At 35.4% G+C, this 21,631-nt stretch overlaps 1 protein-coding gene across 23 annotated transcripts in view; it reads left to right on the top strand.

Moving 5' to 3' along the window:
* Pmca (plasma membrane calcium-transporting ATPase 3) overlaps positions 1-21,631 on the top strand; it is a 94,020-nt gene that overhangs the window by 39,371 nt on the left and 33,018 nt on the right. For 14 of the 23 annotated variants that reach the window (XM_072017868.1, XM_074112076.1, XM_074112077.1 and 11 more), the window contains 12 exons: positions 1,154-1,431; positions 1,520-1,717; positions 1,822-2,048; positions 2,335-2,470; positions 2,563-2,697; positions 4,333-4,368; positions 5,432-5,802; positions 6,220-6,704; positions 7,127-8,172; positions 9,014-9,228; positions 9,688-9,839; positions 14,306-14,438. In XM_072017868.1, coding sequence (XP_071873969.1) covers positions 1,275-1,431; positions 1,520-1,717; positions 1,822-2,048; positions 2,335-2,470; positions 2,563-2,697; positions 4,333-4,368; positions 5,432-5,802; positions 6,220-6,704; positions 7,127-8,172; positions 9,014-9,228; positions 9,688-9,839; positions 14,306-14,438 — 3,291 coding nt within the window. In that variant the 5' untranslated portion in view covers positions 1,154-1,274. Of the gene's footprint in view, positions 1-1,153; positions 1,432-1,519; positions 1,718-1,821; positions 2,049-2,334; positions 2,471-2,562; positions 2,698-4,332; positions 4,369-5,431; positions 5,803-6,219; positions 6,705-7,126; positions 8,173-9,013; positions 9,229-9,687; positions 9,840-11,534; positions 14,177-14,305; positions 14,439-15,742; positions 16,952-17,463; positions 17,533-21,003; positions 21,357-21,631 lie in introns of those variants that run through there. The other 9 variants (XM_072017860.1, XM_072017866.1, XM_072017867.1 and 6 more) reach the window with 6 other exon arrangements.

Genomic DNA, 21,631 nt, shown 5'->3' with positions numbered 1-21,631 from the left:
GGCTATAATTGGCATTGTGGAAGATGTAGAATGTAAATTGTAATTAAATATTTTAAAGTTACGAAACTTAACTCTAATCTAAACTGAGTGGTTATCTACTGAATAACTCAGGAATGGCAATTGAGAGTTAAGTTATGTGTGCGCTCAGAGTTCAGAGATTAGTTTTAGGAGCAATGTATTTTCTAAATTACTTTCGTTAGTGTAAGTCTTAAAGGCTACTAGTTGAATTAACAATGGCATGCCACAGAATAATCAGCTTTCCACAACTTGAATATTTTCTAAGGAGAATAAATGTTCTAGCTTAATTACAACTCTTTTTTCTTCCAAGGAAATAGAAGTTTCTTATTTATGCAAAAATGTATGGAATAAAAGTTTCAATAAGTTCACTTTATAACTGTTTTCTTGAAGCAGGAAGGATATCGATTAAAAAATTATATCCTGTTATTTCATAACTAATTGTAAATTTTAGGTTTTATTCGATCCTTGCGATTTTCAATGTTTGTACTTATCAGTTGATAATTTTAAAGTTCATTGACTTGGATTTCCTGCTGTTTGGATTTCCTCTCATCACTTGTATTGATTCTACCAAATAGGAGTATTATGATTCCTATTGTGATATATATATTGGATATATTTTAGAATATTAATATTTAATAAAATTGAATCTTTGGTTTTCTATGATTATATGTACTTGTTAATTTATAGAAATTGCATAACTTTAATTCTTAGAAATAATAATGTTTATTGTCTATGGAAAAGTTAAGGTGCCATTTAAACTGCATACATATATATAACCTTGAAATCTTTCACTATTGGTAATATAAAATAGAATTGCATTTCCATAAAGCTCTTTCTGTCAGACTTTTCAATATTGATAGTGTAGTATCATGAGATAAGGATATTTATCTCATTTTTTTTTTACCATTTCATCAAGACCAGAAGTACCAATATAATTATGACATAATGACACATCTGTTTAAATAACTATGACTCGCATTGCCATTATCATATGCTAATAGCTTATTTTTTAATTAGCATTCATAACACAGCAATAAAAATCATGCATATCTTAGTTTGAGAATGGCAGTCCTTCATATGAGAAAGATTTGTTGAATGGAATGGAGTTTCAGGATGATTTTCTTGTCTGTTGCAGCTGTTGGCCCTCCAATTTCCTGGAGGCCAGTGGTGTCAGTGACACCAGAGAATAATACGAGCTGCTAGCGTGAAGGAGTACAGTAGAGTTGGCTTAGGCCAACGTCGGTGTACAAAGCAAAATGGCAACAATAGATGGCCGACCAACCCAATATGGTATCACTCTTAAGCAACTTCGTGAGCTCATGGAGCTCCGGGGACGTGAAGGTGTCAATAAAATCAGTAGTTATGGTGGTGTGCAGGAGATTTGTAAAAAATTATACACTTCACCCAGTGAAGGTAAGATTCTGTTTTCGTGCAGTTCTATGATTCAAAATATGTATGTACAAATGAAATATTCACAGAAGAAACTACTTTCACTGTGCAGGTCTCAGTGGATCAACAGCTGATATCCAACATAGACGAGATACATTTGGTTCCAATCAAATACCTCCAAAACCACCAAAAACGTTTCTACAACTAGTGTGGGAAGCTCTTCAAGATGTTACATTAATCATTTTGGAAGTAGCTGCATTGGTTTCATTAGGTCTTAGCTTTTATCAGCCAGCAGATGATGAGGAGAGACGTAAGTATGAATTTTTATATTATTTCTTAACTATTGGGTAAAAAATAAGAATAACCGTATTCTGGAAGATATAAAAAAATGCATTTTTTTATGAACTTTTACAGCTTTGATAGATGAAGATGAATCAAAGTACGGTTGGATAGAAGGAGCTGCTATATTTGTTTCTGTGATCTTGGTGGTAATAGTAACAGCTTCCAATGATTACTCTAAGGAAAAACAGTTTAGGGGTCTCCAAAGTCGGATAGAAGGAGAGCATAGATTCTCTGTCATTCGGCAAGGAGAGGTCAAACAGATCTCTGTGACTGACATTGTTGTTGGTGATATATGTCAGGTATGTGCAGCAGACTATGCATTCTACTAGCAGAAAGTATATTTCAAATGCAGTCAAGTACGACTTACGATTCTCTGGTTAACACGAAAAGCCCATATTTGAATCAGTAACATGATTTAATCTAGAAACATTTGTACTTAAATTTGGCAACTTCTTGAACATATCGTTGTGTCTGAGAATTTGTCAATAAATTACATGCATCGATAATAAGTTTCGGGATACGAACATTACTTCGTCGAAAAAACATAAACAAGGTCTTCCCTAAATTGGGTAATCTACAATTCAGATAAAATATGGAGACCTGCTGCCAGCAGATGGTATCCTTATACAAAGCAACGATCTCAAAGTGGATGAGTCCAGTTTAACCGGAGAGTCAGACCATGTTAAAAAAGGAGAATCGTTCGATCCCATGGTACTCTCAGGTGAGGGTTCTGTTTCACAGATCGAACACCGATAATTAAATTTGTTTTCTGTATTGGGATGGTAATCACAGTGACTTCTGCCCCTTCTAAAGGTACACATGTGATGGAGGGTTCTGGGAAAATGTTAGTTACTGCTGTGGGCGTTAACTCGCAGGCTGGTATTATCTTTACTTTGTTGGGTGCTGCTGTTGATCAACAGGAACAAGAAATCAAGAAGATGAAGAAAGGTATGTAAACTCGATTTCAGTGGGGAATGGAACGATCGATGCAAGGTGTCCTGAATTAGTTCTTAAACATTTGGGATAAGATAAAGTAGTGTAGTGTTCGGAAATTATCATTTTGAGAACAAAATATTTAAGGAAGATTATCGGAATTTAAAATGATTACATTGGCATCTTGAAGGAAGCAAATATTATGGATAATTTTGTTTTCAAAATGGTAAGACTTGCCAAGTTCTCCCACTATAGTACTTTAAAAAATTAATTGGAACTCGCTACTCTTCCCCTGCTAGGAAAATGCTAGAAATTTTAATACGAATAAATTACAAAGAAGTTTAACTACTAATTGTTTTAAGAGCGAGAGCAGTAGCGGGTATTACGAAACGCATGGCACAAAATACGTGAAAGAAAAGTAGAAAACCAACAATTGACGCATGGTGTTTATTTTGGATTGACGCGAGAATATTTTATCGTGAACTTAGTTTTCCCAGTTATTTGTGACACTTTCATTTTCCTTAGCATGTGTTTGCGGTACTTTTGAAATGACTCCTTGATCGGTATACTAATTTCTTTCCTTTGAAGAAAACATTTAGCTCGTAGCTCACATTATCGTCATTGCACTGAGAGTAATATTGCATTAAAGTATAATTGCATTAAAGAAAGAAAAATTTTTTGGAAAATGAAGTAGAAAGTGAATGGTTAGAATAGTATAAAATCTTGCAATTCGTAGAAATTAAACTTTAAGTAAACAGTTAAATGTCTATTAGTATCGCACGTTAATGGCAGCTATTATTATTATTATTATTATTATTATTATTATTATTATTATTATTATTATTATTATTGTTATTGTTATTGTTATTGTTATAGTTATTATCATTATTATTATTGTTATTGTTATTATTATTATTCTTATTATTAGTTACATCATGTGCCTTTTTTGAAATATTTATATTAGCCTGCATCTGGTTGTTAATGTTCGTATCTCTGTCTTATGTGTTTATGTATAAAAACCCTCCACTGAATGAGTTAGAAGTATTTTTAGTGTTACTGTTACGTATAGATCAATTCTTACTAACTTTTTATAGAAGGTGGAGTAAGTAACTCTCTAATTCTCGATTTTTGAACAGGGATTCAGCTTATATCTTTATACCACCTTCTATTTCAAAAATATCAAACGTTAATAGTAAGAATCGACCTTAAGACTATTTACAAAGGATTAAATAGACATAAATCCAGTTTGCTTTCTTGTGATTTACGCTGTTGTGTGTTGTGTATGTTGCACAACCTGGAAGGCCCTTTAAGTGTTGTATAACATGTTTTTTACACTGTCCCTTGAATACTCTGTTCAGATGAGGTTTATTAACAGAATAAGAAAAGAAAAAAAAAAAGACACTGCAAATACATACAACAATAACAAAAAACGAAGCTAGCGTTGATGAGAGAAAGAGAAACCTTCTGGGCTGTTCATTTAGGATTATTAATTAGTATTATGCTAGAATACGAGAACAGAAAAGACGATAAAAATCGGGAGATTAAGAATGAAAGAGTATTTTCAAAAATATGGCGTAACTTACGACTGGCATATTACATTTTTAGATAGACTGCTAATCGATTTTGTTTTGCATGCGTTTTTTTATCTAGAGGCTAAGAAGCAGCGGAAGAAGAAGTCATTAACAGGTGAATAAAGTACTATCATAAATCATTACTGTTCATCATTTTGATGTTCGACATATACATTAAATGAGCACGCGCGCGTATTTGTTTATTTATCTTAAAAAATAATTTTGGTCTTTTCATTTTTTTCTAGACTTCTTTATATTTTTGTTTAAAGTACGCACGCGTCACGAAAAATCTTTTAAGTTCTACTTACAGATAAATAGGATAACACTTTTAATTTTGAACTTTTGTCCTTTATATCACCACTCTGTATGTTTCGTTCACTGCACTCTCTATATTATACATTTATGTATATGGCCTCTGTAACGTGAAGACAGAAATTTGTTGTCAAGTCAATCTACTTTTTTTCTTTCACTTCTATTGTTCCTATCTTGTCTTCTTGATCCATTTGTTCTCGTACAAATTAAGGGGGGAAGATTTTATGAAGACAGCGTGAAAAAGTAAAGTTATGTCTCATCCGTGCTTCTCTGTACCTTTTGTTATATTTGATTCTGTGAATGCTTCCAATAGCAGTGGTTCTATGCATATTTGAAGAAGAATCTTAGCCGCTATTAAAGTTTTGTATAGCTTCTGATTATTTCTGCATTTATTTCTCCTTTTTGTATACTTTATAATAATTTTACTCACCTCTGTTTCATAACATGTAACTGTTATGCTTTTCGATTAATTCTTGATTATATTCTCTCCATTTTGCCGGCTTATTAGTACCGTTTACATTTCTTTTCTATCTTTTCTTTGATAGATACTGATTACTAACATTAGTCACCAGTATCATAATATTAGTTGGAGTATGTAAAGCAATGTAGTCGTAAATGTAGTACGAGGAAACTCGATTCCACTGGTCATCTAATTTCTATGTAATTTTGGACAATATTGCTATATAAAAATCCAAAATCAAACAATGTATCAATGCATCTTCTTAAATATTACTACTTTCAAATTGTGTTGTTTTAAAGTTAGAATTAATTAAAAGACGATAAATGAAGAAGGAAGAAATGGGAATCGAGCTTCAGACGGTGTGGTTATAGATGAACTCAAATGAATCTGTATGTTGCTAATGAAGGAGATGAAGCTGGAGAAATAACTGGAAACAGCCATGTGAGTGGAGGCAAGCAGGAGGCCGGGGAGAACCATCACGCAGCCAGCCATGCGGGAGGAGCAGAAGGGAAGAAAGAGAAGAGTGTTTTACAAGCCAAGCTAACTAAACTCGCCATACAAATCGGTTATGCCGGCTCGACCATAGCAGTGCTTACTGTTATCATTCTAGTCATTCAGTTCTGCGTTACCACGTTTGTGATAGAGGGGAAACCTTGGAAAAATATGTACGCTGGTGATCTGGTGCGGCATTTGATCATTGGTGTAACGGTACTCGTAGTCGCCGTTCCCGAAGGTCTTCCTCTAGCTGTCACCCTCTCCCTCGCTTATTCCGTTAAGGTAACTATTCACCAATTTCATTCTCTCAGAACTTCAGAATTAATCAAATAGTTTGAAAAAGCGATATTGTAGTTCTACGAACAAAATGAACTCCTGTTCTATTTATAAATCTTTAAAAGTCACTGTATCCTCACTGTAGAGAGGAGCACTCTTGAGACTCTATCCATATTAAATTATCGGAATGCTTGCGCTCAACAGCTTTCTACTTTATCATAAATATTTTCTTTTTATTTTGTTTCTAAATTGATAATTAAGGTGATAGGGAAAAACAGGGGAAAACAAGGAATAGAGTAAAGTGATAGACAAATATTAAAATTCTGTAAATTCTTTATTTTACTTCTTATTTGATATTACAATTTTGTGAAGGAATATCGTTGATGTATGAGTATACAATTATGTATGATTCTCTGTGTATAGAAAATGATGAAAGACAACAACTTGGTACGTCATTTGGATGCTTGCGAAACTATGGGTAACGCCACGGCAATCTGTTCGGACAAGACTGGTACCCTGACAACCAACCGGATGACCGTCGTTCAATCGTACATATGCGAGAAAATGAGTAAAAAGGTCCCGGAGTTCTCGGAGATCCCGTCGCACATCGGAAACTTAATAGTTCAAGCTATCGCTGTTAATTCGGCGTACACATCCAGAATAATGCAGCCGCAGGAACCTACAGAATTGCCGCTTCAAGTCGGTAATAAAACCGAATGTGCCTTACTTGGATTCGTAGTAGCCCTGGGCATGAACTATCAGACGATACGAGACGATCAACCTGAGGAAACCTTCACACGGGTGTACACGTTCAATAGCGTTAGGAAGAGCATGTCTACTGTCATTCCGAGGAAAGGTGGTGGATACAGACTCTTCACCAAGGGCGCTTCCGAGATCATTATGAAGAAGTACGTCATTTTCTTTTCCGAGTCAATTATAGTTCATAGATCAAACGTGAAAAGCACTTGCTGTATTACAGGCTAATGTTGTTGCGAAAGAATGTATTATTTACCATAAAATTGTTACAGATTTTACAGATTTTCATATGAAAGCAATTTTAAAATTTAACTCCTTGTCAACTAGTCACATGGCATCAACATTTTTTATTAAATTTTTTGTTATAGAGGTCTCTTGAAAAATATTTACTGTTCCTCTTTCACAAAACTTCATGGACTTGTCATCTATTGTTGAAAGGAACAGATTGCTCTTCTTTTTTAATTATGTTATACTGAAATAGATCTTTTTAATCGCTGAATAATATGAAAATTAAGAGATGATAAGAATCGTACTTATATTCTTCTTCTATAATCTTCACGTTTTATCGTTTCAGATGTGCCTTTATATATGGTCGTGAAGGTCATTTGGAGAAATTTACCAGAGAGATGCAGGAGCGTCTGGTAAAGAACGTGATCGAGCCGATGGCGTGCGACGGTCTCCGTACGATCTGCGTCGCATATCGCGACTTCGTTCCCGGCAAGGCAGAAATCAATCAGGTTCACATCGACAACGATCCGAATTGGGAGGACGAGGAGAACGTCGTAAACAATCTCACGTGTTTGTGCATCGTCGGTATTGAGGACCCGGTACGTCCGGAGGTGCCGGACGCGATCAGGAAGTGTCAGAAGGCGGGCATCACTGTGCGAATGGTGACTGGAGACAATATAAATACTGCGCGTTCCATTGCCCTGAAATGTGGGATTTTTAAGCCGAACGAAGACTTCCTGATCTTAGAAGGCAAAGAGTTCAACAGGAGGATCCGTGACGCAAATGGCGAGGTACAGCAACATTTGCTGGACAAAGTGTGGCCGAGGTTAAGGGTGTTGGCTAGGTCGTCGCCTACAGACAAATACACGCTCGTGAAAGGCATAATCGATAGCAAAGCGAGCGTGAGTCGCGAGGTTGTTGCTGTAACCGGTGATGGAACGAATGACGGTCCTGCTTTGAAAAAGGCGGATGTCGGCTTTGCCATGGGCATTGCCGGCACCGACGTCGCTAAAGAAGCTTCTGATATCATTCTAACGGACGATAATTTCTCGTCGATCGTGAAGGCAGTTATGTGGGGTAGAAACGTCTACGATAGTATAGCGAAGTTCTTGCAGTTTCAATTGACCGTCAATATCGTCGCTGTTATAGTTGCTTTTATCGGAGCATGTGCCGTGCAAGATTCCCCCCTTAAAGCGGTGCAGATGTTGTGGGTGAACTTAATCATGGACACATTAGCATCTCTTGCATTGGCCACCGAAATGCCAACGTCTGACCTTCTTCTTCGTAAACCGTACGGTCGCACGAAGCCGCTCATCTCCAGGACAATGATGAAGAACATTCTCGGCCAAGCTGTCTATCAATTGTCTGTAATTTTTATGCTTCTTTTCGTTGGTAAATATTCTTATTTTTCGATCATTCATTGTATGAGACCCTCAGAGAATTCATGCTGATCAAACTGGCCATGTATCGGACAATTATAAATATTACTTTCTACAATTTAGCTTAGAATTATTTTTCTAAAATGTTCAATTCATGACATTGAGAACTTCATAAAAGTTTAAAAAGTGCAATCGATCAGTTTGGCTTCTGGGAGGTTCATATATTCTCTGTCATCTCTGAATTCGAAAAAAGAAAAAAAGAAAATTGTATATATAAAAAGTTCAAATACATACTATTTGAACCATTTAGGAACCACATTGGTCAACTTTATAAATTGAAAAGTACAGAAAAATGATAACGTCGCAAACACTGTTTAAATTCACCTTAGAATTCACTATTATTTATAATTCACCTTCTTGCGATAAATTAACTTATGGAAGTAAATCATTTGTTTCTTGAAAAGTGAATATCAATCGTATACTTATGTAATGAAATTAAAAAACGAATAAAAAATGGAGTTCATCGGTTTGGCTTCTGAGAGACTTATTTGTCACGTAGAAAGTGACATTTGAGATTTACATAAGAAATCTTATTTCTTTCTATACACGCAACGCGTGTGTCTATTTTTACGATTGTATTGGATCTATTAGAAATAACCAGTCAGACTCGCGTTCCTTCCAAGTGCCTTTTTTTAAACGATGAACTACGACAATATTTAAGAAAGAGCACAAGAAATAATTCGGATTAATGTCAAGCGTAATAACTTCGTGAGAATGATTTTGTTTTTTGATTTCGAGATGACTAAACCGATCAAAACAAAACATTTTCTAACAGTAAGCTATTTGATTGATAGGTGATAAGATGCTTGACATCGAAACAGGCCGAGGAGTTGCGCAGGCTGGTGGCGGTCCAACGCAGCACTTCACCATCATCTTCAACACATTCGTCATGATGACTCTTTTCAACGAATTTAACGCTAGGAAAATCCATGGTCAGCGTAATGTCTTCCAAGGAATATTCACCAACCCCATCTTTTACTCTATCTGGATCATGACATGTCTAGCGCAGGTAGATCATTATATCATATATTTTTTAAGAATAATATTAGAATTACGATTATGTGTTCAACAATATATTCGTGTTCGTTTTCAATATCTTGATATATGGGACATTAGGGATAGAAATTGTCAATATAGTAGAACATTAGAGAGATTAAATGTTTTTCTATTTATAATAATAGCCAAGTCTAGTATAGTATGATATATAGAATTTGAATTTGCAATGGAAGAATCTATTAATATTTGTCCTTAGCTTTCTATTCTATTAATAATATATAGTCAGCTAATAAATAGCCTTTAGATAGAATTTCACATTTTCTCACTCTCAATTAATTAGAAGATAGGTTTAACAAAGGGAAGAATTCCAGCCAAGGAGAAACGGACACGAGAGAAGCTCTTTAACACTTGGGTGACACCGAAATTACCATTTCTTGTATCTCCTCAATAAAATCCTATGTCTGTTTTCTAGGTAATTATCATACAATACGGTAAAATGGCGTTCAGCACGAAAGCTCTCACATTAGAACAATGGATGTGGTGCCTGTTCTTCGGAGTCGGTACTCTATTGTGGGGCCAAGTAATTACGACTATTCCTACGCGCAAGATTCCTAAAATCCTTTCGTAAGTTATAAACATATTCATGTAAAAAAACTACCTTTTTTTTTTTAATGTGTAGATGATGAGAGATACTTCTGTTCGGTTTAGCGGGCGCAACTTAACTTGAAAAAAAAAAAAGAAAAGGATACAATAGTCACGCCCACGTGTTGCGTTCTCGTTCAGAAAATATTTTGGAATAATATTTTTTATTACATGTTGTTTTTTCAGTTTCTCTTTCGTTCGTATTGTATAATTTTTGCCTTACTACTTTTTTTCTTTTTTGTAATCTTTTTCTGATCTGAAACTCAAAGGCGAGAATGTCGGAAGTCAACGTGTAGCGACTACTCAAAAAAAAAAAAAAAAAAAAAAAAAGAAAAAGAAAAAAAAGACATCTAGAAGCTATGAACAACTAAAGCAGCCATATTGCACGCATTACTAAGTAAATCAGGAGTGTGTAAGATGGGAGAATATTGTAAATATTTCTTGCTTTCTTGCATTGTGTGACGCGACAGGAACGCGTTACATCAGGGATGCTACATTGTTTGACTAAAATGCATAAAATAATGTAATTGGGAAACTTCTTTAAAGCTTTGAGAATGAATCTGAAATATACGCTCTCATGTATGTCTTGTCTTGTCTTGTCAAACTAACCAGTCTTGGAAATTGGAAGCGCGATTATATGAATCTTGATTGAAGTTCTAACGTACGAGTTGTCATACGTAGCTTCTATGAGTTTTTATTGAGACCCTCCTGGTACACGATAGTCGCCTTTGCATGAACCTCTTTATCTTAACCGAAATCTCTATTGAGAAAGATTTTTCATGTATATGTATTTATATATCAATACTTGGAAGTTGTATTTAATAATTGAGCACGATTAATTCAGCATCTGTCTATTGTACGAGTAAGGAATCTCCGTTATTGGAGAATATATTACCTCTTGACGGTGGTTGATAGTTGTATAAGGATGTATTGCTCGAATTTTATATGTAATTCTTAATATTAAGATCGAGAATTCTGTATTAACTATTGTAGTATTTTCCAATTCTTACAATTTATGTATAGTTATTCTCGATATTAATTTAAAGAGATTTTTGAAGTTACATATATTGTTCGCGCAGTATTTCCTATTATATAACTAAAACACACCTCTATCATACGATATACGAGATATATGCGTGTAGCAACATCGAAAAGACAGTACCATTTGAAAGATAAGTATCATCATAATCGGTATCGTGTAAAAGTGTAATAGAAGGGAGGCATGCATCGTGGAAATCATATTGATTACTATTATTATTGATAGCTGTATAATCGTAGCGCTTCTGTTGGTTTATGTTCTCGCTTCTAGAAATCCTTTTCTATTGCTTTTGCCCGTCATATGTTTCTCACTCCACCATAATAACGTATTGCTTTATGTAGCATGCTCCCTAGACGCCCATATATTAAGGAAACCTAATTAAAACCATGAATATGCAAACACTGTGATCTGAATTGAACACATTGGACAAGAATGATAGCGCGTGCTCAGCTGTTCCCTCGCTCCCCTTTTTTGTAATTGTACATTAGCGCTGGCCAAGTAATGAAACGTTCCAGGTTTCTTCCGTGGAAGAAACTTTGAACGTTTGGAGACAAATACACTAATAAAACAAAAACACAGTATCTAAATATAGGAAAGACCTTATATATCTTTGAATTATTGTTTCATGAAAATTGAAGAACCTGGAAATTCGTCGATGGAAAACTGAATGAATTCTGGAAAAAGTTTTTGAACTGAGAATTATGGAAGAAGTAAGTTTGGAAGATTAAAAGGATCAAGATTCAAAGATATCTCTAATGCAATGATTTAGAGAGTAATAGTATTATCGAAGGATCATGATGGATCTGGAATATTCATAGGAATTTGTTGAATATATATTTATTTGGATACTGGAAGTATGTAGAGTCTCCATGGAAAAAAAACGAGTATTAGTTCCCTTGGTGGATATTATACTGTTACTCGTTTCTCATTTGGTAAACCTGGACCTCGTATATTAGGCTTAGCCGTTGCATGACTGAAGACCCTTCTCCGATGTCTACGTACTTGTTTGTGTAAAAGAGTAACCAATGAAAACGGCGTCCTAATGATTCACTATACTCTCACGATATTATCTAAACATACACTGTATTTTGTAACATTTGCATTTTCTGTTTGGTGCAAGGGATCTCAGTAGCGCGCTTGAACCGAGTTCAAGTTTGTGAACTTTTGGTTCTGAAGTTCTCACAGAGCTGAAAATTCGGACTAACTAGATACTATTATTACAATAAGTGGTAACTTTTGCGCTTAGCGCTTTATCTGTAATCATTCCGCTCTCTTGCTGGAGCTGTTACGACTCTGTTTTTTCAACAACTTTTAACTGTCTATCTGTCTTTCTTTCTTTCTGTCTGTCTCTCCCTATCTGGTTTCGTTCTTGTACTTTCTCTGTCCCCATCTTTATCCATTACACGCACGGAGCCGAACTTTCTCCTTCTGAACCGGTTTTTTTTTTTCATTCTCTGCATCTGTTTCTCTCTGTCCGCTTAGGCTATGCCTCCCAATTCGCAAGTTGAAAATTAGGGGACGAGAATCCCTTGCGAATTGGGACCAGCGATTCTCGCTGCTCTCGCGTCGAGCGCACTAAAAATACTAAAAAGAAAAGAAAGAAAAGAAAAAAGAAAATAATTAAAGATACACGAGCAATAATCAGATAACAAAATATGTGGTCATCATCGATACAGGATATAATATACGTATGTGTATTGTGGGACGCTTCTGTGTGGTCGTCCTGGTCAACTGTATGAACACGGTGTTACGATCACGGGAGGTGAAACGAAAAGCTATATACATAACAATATATGGGGTTCTCACACGTTTTTATATTAATCTTCTGCATTCGCTTGTTAAAGCTTTTACTGAGCCACTTGTCGTAGGACACATAGAGAAGTAGTGGCGGTTTTTTCTTGAGCTTTACTTGCAAAATTTGTCCCTCCTGAACAGGTAAGGGAAATCTCGCATCTTGCTGGGCGACAAAACGGCACACGTTGCAGAGGATATCGGAAGTTACATATATATGCCATTCAGACTCGTTAAACCGTGCGAACAATGAACTGAAAGAGAAAAGAAAGAAAAAAAGATAAAAAGAGCAACCTGTCCAGAGGAGAAGGGAAAATTTACGAAATACCAAAGATCTCACACCCAAAGTCCTGAATATTTACCAGATCACGCGTGCATCGTTCCCCAGAACGTGTTGTTACATCACTTAATCCTCCTCCTCATTGTCATTGTGTTTTTTGTTTACTTTAATTTCTTTTTATTGTTTTCTCTCTTTTTTTTTCCCTATCAGCTCTGTTCATCGCTGTCGCCCTTCTCCTAACAAGTACAAAAGTATCTCTTTCGTCATCATACACGCCATATACATAGACATTATCCATTCACACATGTACAGTCGTTTCTTCATCTGCAGAAAACTGCATTTTATCGCTCACTTTGTCCGCATTGCACCTCACATCGCATCCCCTCGTTCGTTGGCTCATTCTTTTTACACGTCGCAAAACATTTTTTCTTGTATGTGTGTATATATTATTGGCTGTTTCGCAGTTGCAGGTTTCTTCTTTTGAATGTGTTTGTTTCGATGAGAAACGCGCTGCTCACTGGAAGTAAAATTTCCTAGCAAATAGTGGTGATCTTCTGTTTCACGGATTGAAATATTCTAGCGACAAAGAAGATATATAGTGGTGGACAAAAGAAAGTTTAATCTCCGTAAATGTTAATAGCATTTGTATTAAACATTTACTACCTTGTCGATAACGGTAATCTATTTCCGCGTACATATTACATTCATTCATTGCTTTCGTCAAAATATAATTCCAATTCATACAATTCTGGCCATATTATTTATCTCTTAAACTTTCTTTTGTATATTATCGTAAATCAAAAACGAGGATATAAAATAACGAAAGAGAGGAAAAGTTGAATGTTTGCTTCCAGTAGATAAGATTTAGTTCACTTACAAAGCACAGGATCACATTGAAACCCAGAGTAGCAATATCTCGTGACTGTGAAACAGCCTGTACGCCTCTCTGTCCGTCTGCTTTCCTTTCTCGGCCACTTCCAATCACCGTTTATGCCACCGTCAGTCGATTTTCCTAAAAAAAAAAAAAAAAAAAGGAAAAAAAAATTGAACTAGCCAGCGTCGTCGAATACCGTTAAACAGATAGCGTGATTAGGTATCCAAGCTAAGGAGCGAGGGGAAAAACCATAGAACAGAGAAAATTTTGGGTGCAGTGCGTCGAGGAGCCGGTTCTACGCGTCATCAGTCAGCCAAATAAAAAAAAAAATTTAAGAATCAAAATCAAAGTTTCCCTCTTAAAAAAAAAAAAAAAAAAAAAAAAAACAACCTACTTTGATTATAGACCATGTGTGTAACAGGGATCGAGTGATGAAGAATTGGTTTCATGTTTTTTAAAAACAGATGGGGCCGCGGCCAGCCGGATGATATCGGTGCGATCAATCTCGGAGATGAGAAATTCGACCCTGACTCGGATAAAAAGCCGCGCGCAGGACAAATTCTATGGATCCGTGGTCTAACACGACTACAGACACAGGTAACTATCCCTATCTCTCACTCTCATGCCATCACTCGAAGTCAGCGTTCTCTCGGGTTCCCCTCTCCCCGTCCCCGAGATGAAGTTAAACAATATCAAATTAATATGAGAAAAAAGAATAATAATATAGAATTAACGAGACGACTCGAAATAGCCGCGCACGCGACGCTCCGATTGCTTTCTCTAATTGGCCTTGGACCGACGAATCTCCCCCGTCTTCGTCCTGGCGTCGATTTTCTAGGTCTTGTTTCATCATCGAATCGGTTGTATTCAACGTTCTTTGTTGAATCACGTGTATTTTGCCATCGACTATATTACAACGCCCAATATATACCATATCATCGCAGCAACAAGTTGTTCTCTTTTTTAACCATGACCGTGTGCGCAGATTGGCCACTACACTGTGAATGACTCTTCACAGACAGAGAATCAGGACGAAGAAATGACAAGAGAAACACTGAAATTAGCCTGGATTTTGCTTGCGACTGATTCCCAGCTGCTTTTCTCCTTCGTGAGAATTCTCTCTCACATTTTCTGAATTATTTTATTGGAAGAAACGAAGCCATACAAACTCATCAATTTGTCTAGCAATAGAGGCAGTTAGGATGTAGAATTATGATCAAGTAAGATCCACGTTCACGAACCAGTTTTTCATTGGTGTTTTTGAATTCTGAATCTATCATGAAGGAGTATTTACGTGTAATGGTATAGTCTAGGCAGCCACACAGTCAAAAAGTATATACATGTACGTTATATACTTTGTTCCATATATATATATACGTACGTTTTTTAGTTTCTCTCATTTGGTTTTTTTTTTTTTCGTTCGAGACCGTTGTTTACCTTGGTTTGCATTTTCATTTGAGTTCTTTGCCGTGTTACCTCGACGATGCGTACCTTGCGTTTTTGCCCTCTTGATATTGCGATATATCTCGCATTAGCCACAGAAAGAAAGAAAGCTCGACGATCTAAACAAAACATGCGCCCCTTATATCGAGAGTCACAAGATTGACTTCGACCCGATTGATCGTCTTCAGGTCGTTTTCCCTATTTCAGTGCTCGTTTCAGCGACTGAATCTTTTTTATGGGGTCTTCTGAAGCTTGTCTAAATTTTTTATAGTCTATTAGGTACCATTTTTTGGCTCTTAACCCTTTATAAGACAAAATAAAATTGAACTGAACGGAACTACGTAGTCTCTTCAAAAAAAAAAAATTTCTTCAGATACTGAATATTCCTGCTTTTAACCAGAATTTAGTTATTTTCCAAGGAAAATGCGTTTAATGTTTCTTTGTGTTTTTTTTTTCAGATAGATTATGTTCCACTTTTTTATTGTTGGCACTGCAACCCTTATGAAGGGTTAACATACTCACTGTATGTAGCAGTCGGTTTCAGTTACTCTTTCCAAAGAGAATATCTTCAAGAAGTGAAAAATATTTGGACACTATAAGTTACAAGTGTTATTATTGCCTCGCTTAACCTCTTCGACATGGTTTTCTCATTCGCAACTTTTTCTTTTACAGAAGAATCTGCTGCTTTTCTCGAATAAAGAACACTTCTGTTTCATCGAGATTCAAACTCGAAGAGGTTAAATCGAAGCACGAGGAAGTCAATTAAGACTTAATTGAACGATTCGAATAATTGATTTTCGCCCATTTCTTAAATACCTACTCGGGTCTCTCGGCATCTGCCATATTAATCGCCCATTTTCAACCAGCTCAGTCAAGAAACCAGCTCCGTTTAGACAAAAATTGCATTGTTTACTTAAGGGCTGGATGAATATAGTCAGGGTTGAGTAAGGTGTAGAGAGCTATAGTAGATCTCTTCAGTTTGTATTAACTTCAGCGATGATTGCCTGATCGTTTATGATCCATAGAGTCCAAGCACGTATTAGATGGCTAGTCACCAGATCTACGTAGAGGCAGCACAGATCTGATTATTTAGGACCAACTTATAGTAGTGGTCTAAGTAGTCGATGCTCCATTTCATTAAGTCATATCCTCTTCGTGAACTAGACTTTACTTCTTGAAGTCAGGAATGGCCATAGAACAGAAGGTACAAGTGCCTTCTAGCTCCTTGTAGAGATGAATCTGTAGAATTCTAACTAAGGAATATAGTACGAAGGAAGTTCGTAAGTTTGTTTTCATACGTTTTTAGAATATAAATGTTTTTTTAACCTGAGAACCAGCATTGAGGCTCTCTGAAGAAAAGACTGAGACTCAACTGGGACCATAAAATGACAGATCCTTTTGTGGATATAAATTTTTTATCAATTTAATGATATATTAGGAAGTTAGTTCTGGACAGTTGGAGAATTGTTCAGCGCTTGAAGACTTAGGAATCGATACCCGAGCGAGAGTCGGAAAGGAAAAACAAACAGCCCTTCGTCGACGACGCCTCTCGTATTTTTCTGTTCCTTTTATTTTCATTCTTTCACTTCTCTCGATGGGAACGGGTTAAGGCTGATGAAGCTAGCGCATACTTGACCAACACCGCGGCTCGTGATGGTGTAAATTACTTATTTTATGCCATCACGATGTTACTTCTGCTATTTTATTGAGAACATCTCTTGACTATGCGACAGGAAACCATCATTGACATTGCAATACCAATTGACTGCGCTTGTTACCTAAGAAGTAATAAAAGAAATTGATGGAATGGTCGCATAATCCAAGGTGCAAAAAGGAAAAAGAGGAGTAAAGTTTGACCGAGATGATTTCCACTTTCTTTATTCTGTTGACTTATACTTCGCTTTCTCTCTTATTTCCTTTCTTCTTACTCTGATAACACTACCTCATGATCTAGCACTGTCATCAAAGAAAAAAAAGAAATGATTTTTTTTATGAAGCAAGATTCACACATATATACAAATTTAAATCTACACAAGAATATCAATGTGTCTATGTGAAACTATATATTTTAAGTTACTATAGAAACAAACAAATGAAAGAAAAAGAAACAAAACAAAATACTATAGATACCCACTCAGTTAAGCTAATTATGTAAATTGAATATGTAACCTACTTTCAGACGAGCAATAGAACTCTGGTGCAGAATGTATCTGTGACAGGCAGATCCCCCTCTCAGGATTACTATATGGTTAGTCCGCAAGTCCAATCTCCGCACTGTTTGACCGTTCTTAAATATTAATTCTTTATTATGATTACCATTTGATTACTTTTTTTCTCGATGGTTTTGTTTTTTTTCTCATTAACCAGTTTGAGTTTTCCTTCTTACTGGTGCTTTCTGTTTGACGTACTTAGTTCCTCTCTTATCCATGCCTTATACTTTTCTGCCTTTCTTAATAACTTTTAACATCAACTCAAAGCTTACTTTGATTTACAATTTCTAATTGGTCTTGAAAAATATATTCTAACATACTGCTTCTTTTTTTAAAGGATTCCATGTTTCCTTCTATTTCAGTTTCATTTTATTCAACTTGAGTTTGTCTCTTCCAACTGTTTGCCTCTCCAACGTGTATATCTCTCGCCTGTTTTTCATTCGTCGCAGTTCTGCTTGCAAATCGCAAGCTTCTACTCGCTTCTTTCGCGCAGATCGTGCTATTTTTTAGTTTATTTTTCACGAACACAGCGAGAAGACATACGACCCGTTGGATATTCTTTTTGCCCTCTATTTTGCGCTATTTTTTTTCCCCAACTGTATATTTCTATTTCCTACTCTCTGTCCCCTTTCTTTCTTCATGTTAAAATCAGACATTTTGTTCCAGTCAGGATCCACATCATCCTCTGCTTGAAGGGAAGAGAGTTCCTCAAACACGTCCAATCCAGCCTCTCTTTTTCAACTTTTAACTTCAGTATTCAATTTTCCTCAGAAGTATCTTCATAATATCAGACATAATAATCAAAGGATTACCTAATCCAGATTTCCTTGATATCTTCCAACTGTTTGAAAAATATTAATATTTAATATCTCTAAAAAAGAATATTTGCTATCTAATAATCATGTGCTTCATCATGCTTCATTTTGTAGATACAAAGCTTTGAAAAATGTAAATTTTAGAGCTTTGTTACTATGAAATAAAACAGGTGTCGAAGGTTGTTTATTAGATAAAAGATATTCCTATCATTATCCTTTATTGCAATTTTTAAATATTGTAAAGATAATATATACATAGTAATGTACAGATGTATTACTAATCACTACGGTTCTTTTTTAATATAGTCATTTAATACTTATCAATTTAATTATTTATCATGTACTTTACTGATGCACTTATTTCTCTTTTATGAATAATCGTGCATCCTAAAAGTACAGTATATATGTATGTATTATTTTTTCACTCAAGCCTAATCTCTTCTCTTCAAGTAAAAAAATACCTTACATGCTTATTTTTATTTACATTGGATATATTTATTTCTTAATTTCTGGTTTCTTGCTTCCAAAAAGTAAAAACCAACCTGATCCCAAAGTTAAACTGAATTTCCTTATCTTCCCAACTTCCAAATTTTATGCATCCTTTTATTTTTTTGTTGTTTTAACTTTATTTCCTTTTCCACTGATTCTAAGGTGTTGCATGCACATCTGTGCGTATGTATGTACGTATATAAGTTGCCCGTATATACGTGTCATACGTAGATATATGTATATATACACACGTGTATGTAAAATGCATGCGCGTATGTGTACGCGTATATGTATGTATATGCGTATATATGTGTGCAGGACACACATACACGCGCGGCAAGGTACGCTTTTGCAATTCTTTTTTTCTTTTCTTTATTTCATTTCATTTTTAAAAACACTGTCGGTCAATCTCCTTAATTATATATACATATATATATATGTGTATATATGTATATGTATTCATTGGCAGAATCATCGAAGTGATCTTTATTTTTAGGCGATGTTGAGTTTATAACGTATTCACTTTTATTAAGTTCTCTTAGAAACATGTTTTTTTCTGTTTTAACCCATTATTTCTCTCTTTCTACTTCTTTTATGACACAAGATTTAATTTCAGGAATTGCTCTGTTTATAAAATGTGTTACCAAATGAGTCAGTGATTCTTTATGATACAGCAGTATTTTTCCGTTGAGCATTGAGAATGAATTTTTACGTGTTTTCGCTGTCTGCTTCTGAAGTATCCTTTCTTTTCCAACTACTTTTTCATCAGACAGAAATTTATCAATAGAAAAATATTTACATAACACAATTGTATCTCTCAATATGAGAATTCTATATCATGAGGATAAACGTATTCTCCCTTTTTCTTTTCTTTCATATTTTTTTTTTTTCTTTTCTTTTGTTTAACAATCTTCTGCCATGAAAGATACATTGGGTATTATACATATATCTACATATATATGTATATGTATATATATGTATATATATACATATATATATTTTGTCACGCTTCAACTATATATTTCCAATCAGTCTATGGCTAATGTATCAAGAACATTCTTCAGTGCCTCGTATCTTACTTTACTTTGCTCATTTCTAGAACATTCTTTATTTTGTCCAAAAAAAGTAGTCTCAGTAACTGAGACGAAGGGGCACAAGGAAAAATTTTCCTATTTAAACTCGGACTTAGCACCACCCACACAAGCTGTATCACTTCCATTATTACTATTATATATCTTATAAAGAAACAGCTACTTGTTTTCCAACAGCTTGCCTCGAGCTCTATTGTTGTCACTGTCACCATCATCATTCTGTATACATATGTTAAGATATGAGTAACTATCATGCCCGATACAGAACAAAGCAAAGAAAACAGCAGCTATGATGATTCTGAAACTCTCACAAAGCACAGGCAATCTTTCTCTTTATGGAAGCTTTCCTAAAACTCAAACAATTGTTAATTCACAAGAGATGCACTTACTGAATATAAGCAGCCCCAGAGTACCTTGTACGTGTGCTATGCGTGTGAACTGCATGACCAAGAACTTATGGCAGGAACCTTAAAGATGATACGTGTAATATGGACAAACAAAGTGTCAACATTGATTAACAACCACAAACCAACAACGACACGCTGTGTTGCATCAGGGAAACAAACAGCATAATAATTATACTCATACATGTGTGTCTACTGCTCTGTGGACACCTGAGGTTCTATTGGCTGATATCTGCTCCTTTTTATTTCTTATTTTTGTTCTTTAATCGTTGCAGTGTGTGCCAGTCTTGCTGTGATATATTATACCATACCACTTAACATTTATATGGTGGATGATACATGGCCATAATGCATCGTGTGTCTCTCGATGTGCGTGTGCTGTTGCGTATATAATGAGATGTACGTGCACAGTTTGTCTGTTTATCTGTCTGTTTGTCTGTGTCTGCTGTGTACACGACAGTTGAAGCTCTTATTGATAAAGAAACCTTCAAGAAAACTGGCAGTTAACTCATACCTGTACATACACACATAAACAATGTCACGAACACATAGGGATTTTTATCGTTTTTTGCAAGCTTGAGGCGGATGTGCATTTATTATACACTTAATTGTACTTTCTTTGGTTACAAAGGGATGAAGGCTATCAGAGAATAGTCTTTAAGCCAAAGGAAGCTAAGAATGTTTTAATACTTAATGGTCTTGGATTTCAGGAAATCCTTAGAACTGTGAATAATGGAAGAATAATGTTGATATATTCGATATACATTGTTTTGGATGACCTGCTTCGTTGAAAACTTGAAGAATATTTTATTCATAATTCTAAGAACATCAGACACCAGACCACCGATCACATTATTCTGGACTTACAGAACCTGCTGGACATACTTTACTTTTTACTACTTTATTTCACATAAGAAAAACGCTTGCATGTAGCGATTGACCGTTCGACTCCGTTCTATGCAAGCTTTCAAGCTTTGTTGATTCCCTTACACAAAAGGTTCGAGTTACTTTGTATATTGATGAATCTTGAGGTTATCGAGGAAGGTTTTAAGAAGCCAAGAGTATAACTTGCAAATGTAATTAATTTTCTAAACATTAAGTTGATATTTAATACTCAATTGTTCAAGAATATATCCCAAGTGATCTTCGAGCCTCTTGACAACTTGCACGAAGTCTCGAGCCCTCCAGAACTCTACACACGTACACTTTCACGTACACACCTGAAAAAAGACTGATTAAGAAGATAACTGGGAAACTTTTGACTAACGAGAATGAAGAGTCCAGCAACAACAGATACAAAGAAACAGAACTAAAATATAAGATAACGAGACACATATG

The sequence above is a fragment of the Bombus fervidus genome, chromosome 15 (assembly GCF_041682495.2).
Source record: "Bombus fervidus isolate BK054 chromosome 15, iyBomFerv1, whole genome shotgun sequence".
NCBI classification, from domain to species: domain Eukaryota; kingdom Metazoa; phylum Arthropoda; class Insecta; order Hymenoptera; family Apidae; genus Bombus; species Bombus fervidus.
Note: the sequence above shows the minus strand (reverse complement) of the source record. Positions and strands in the feature narration are given on the sequence as shown.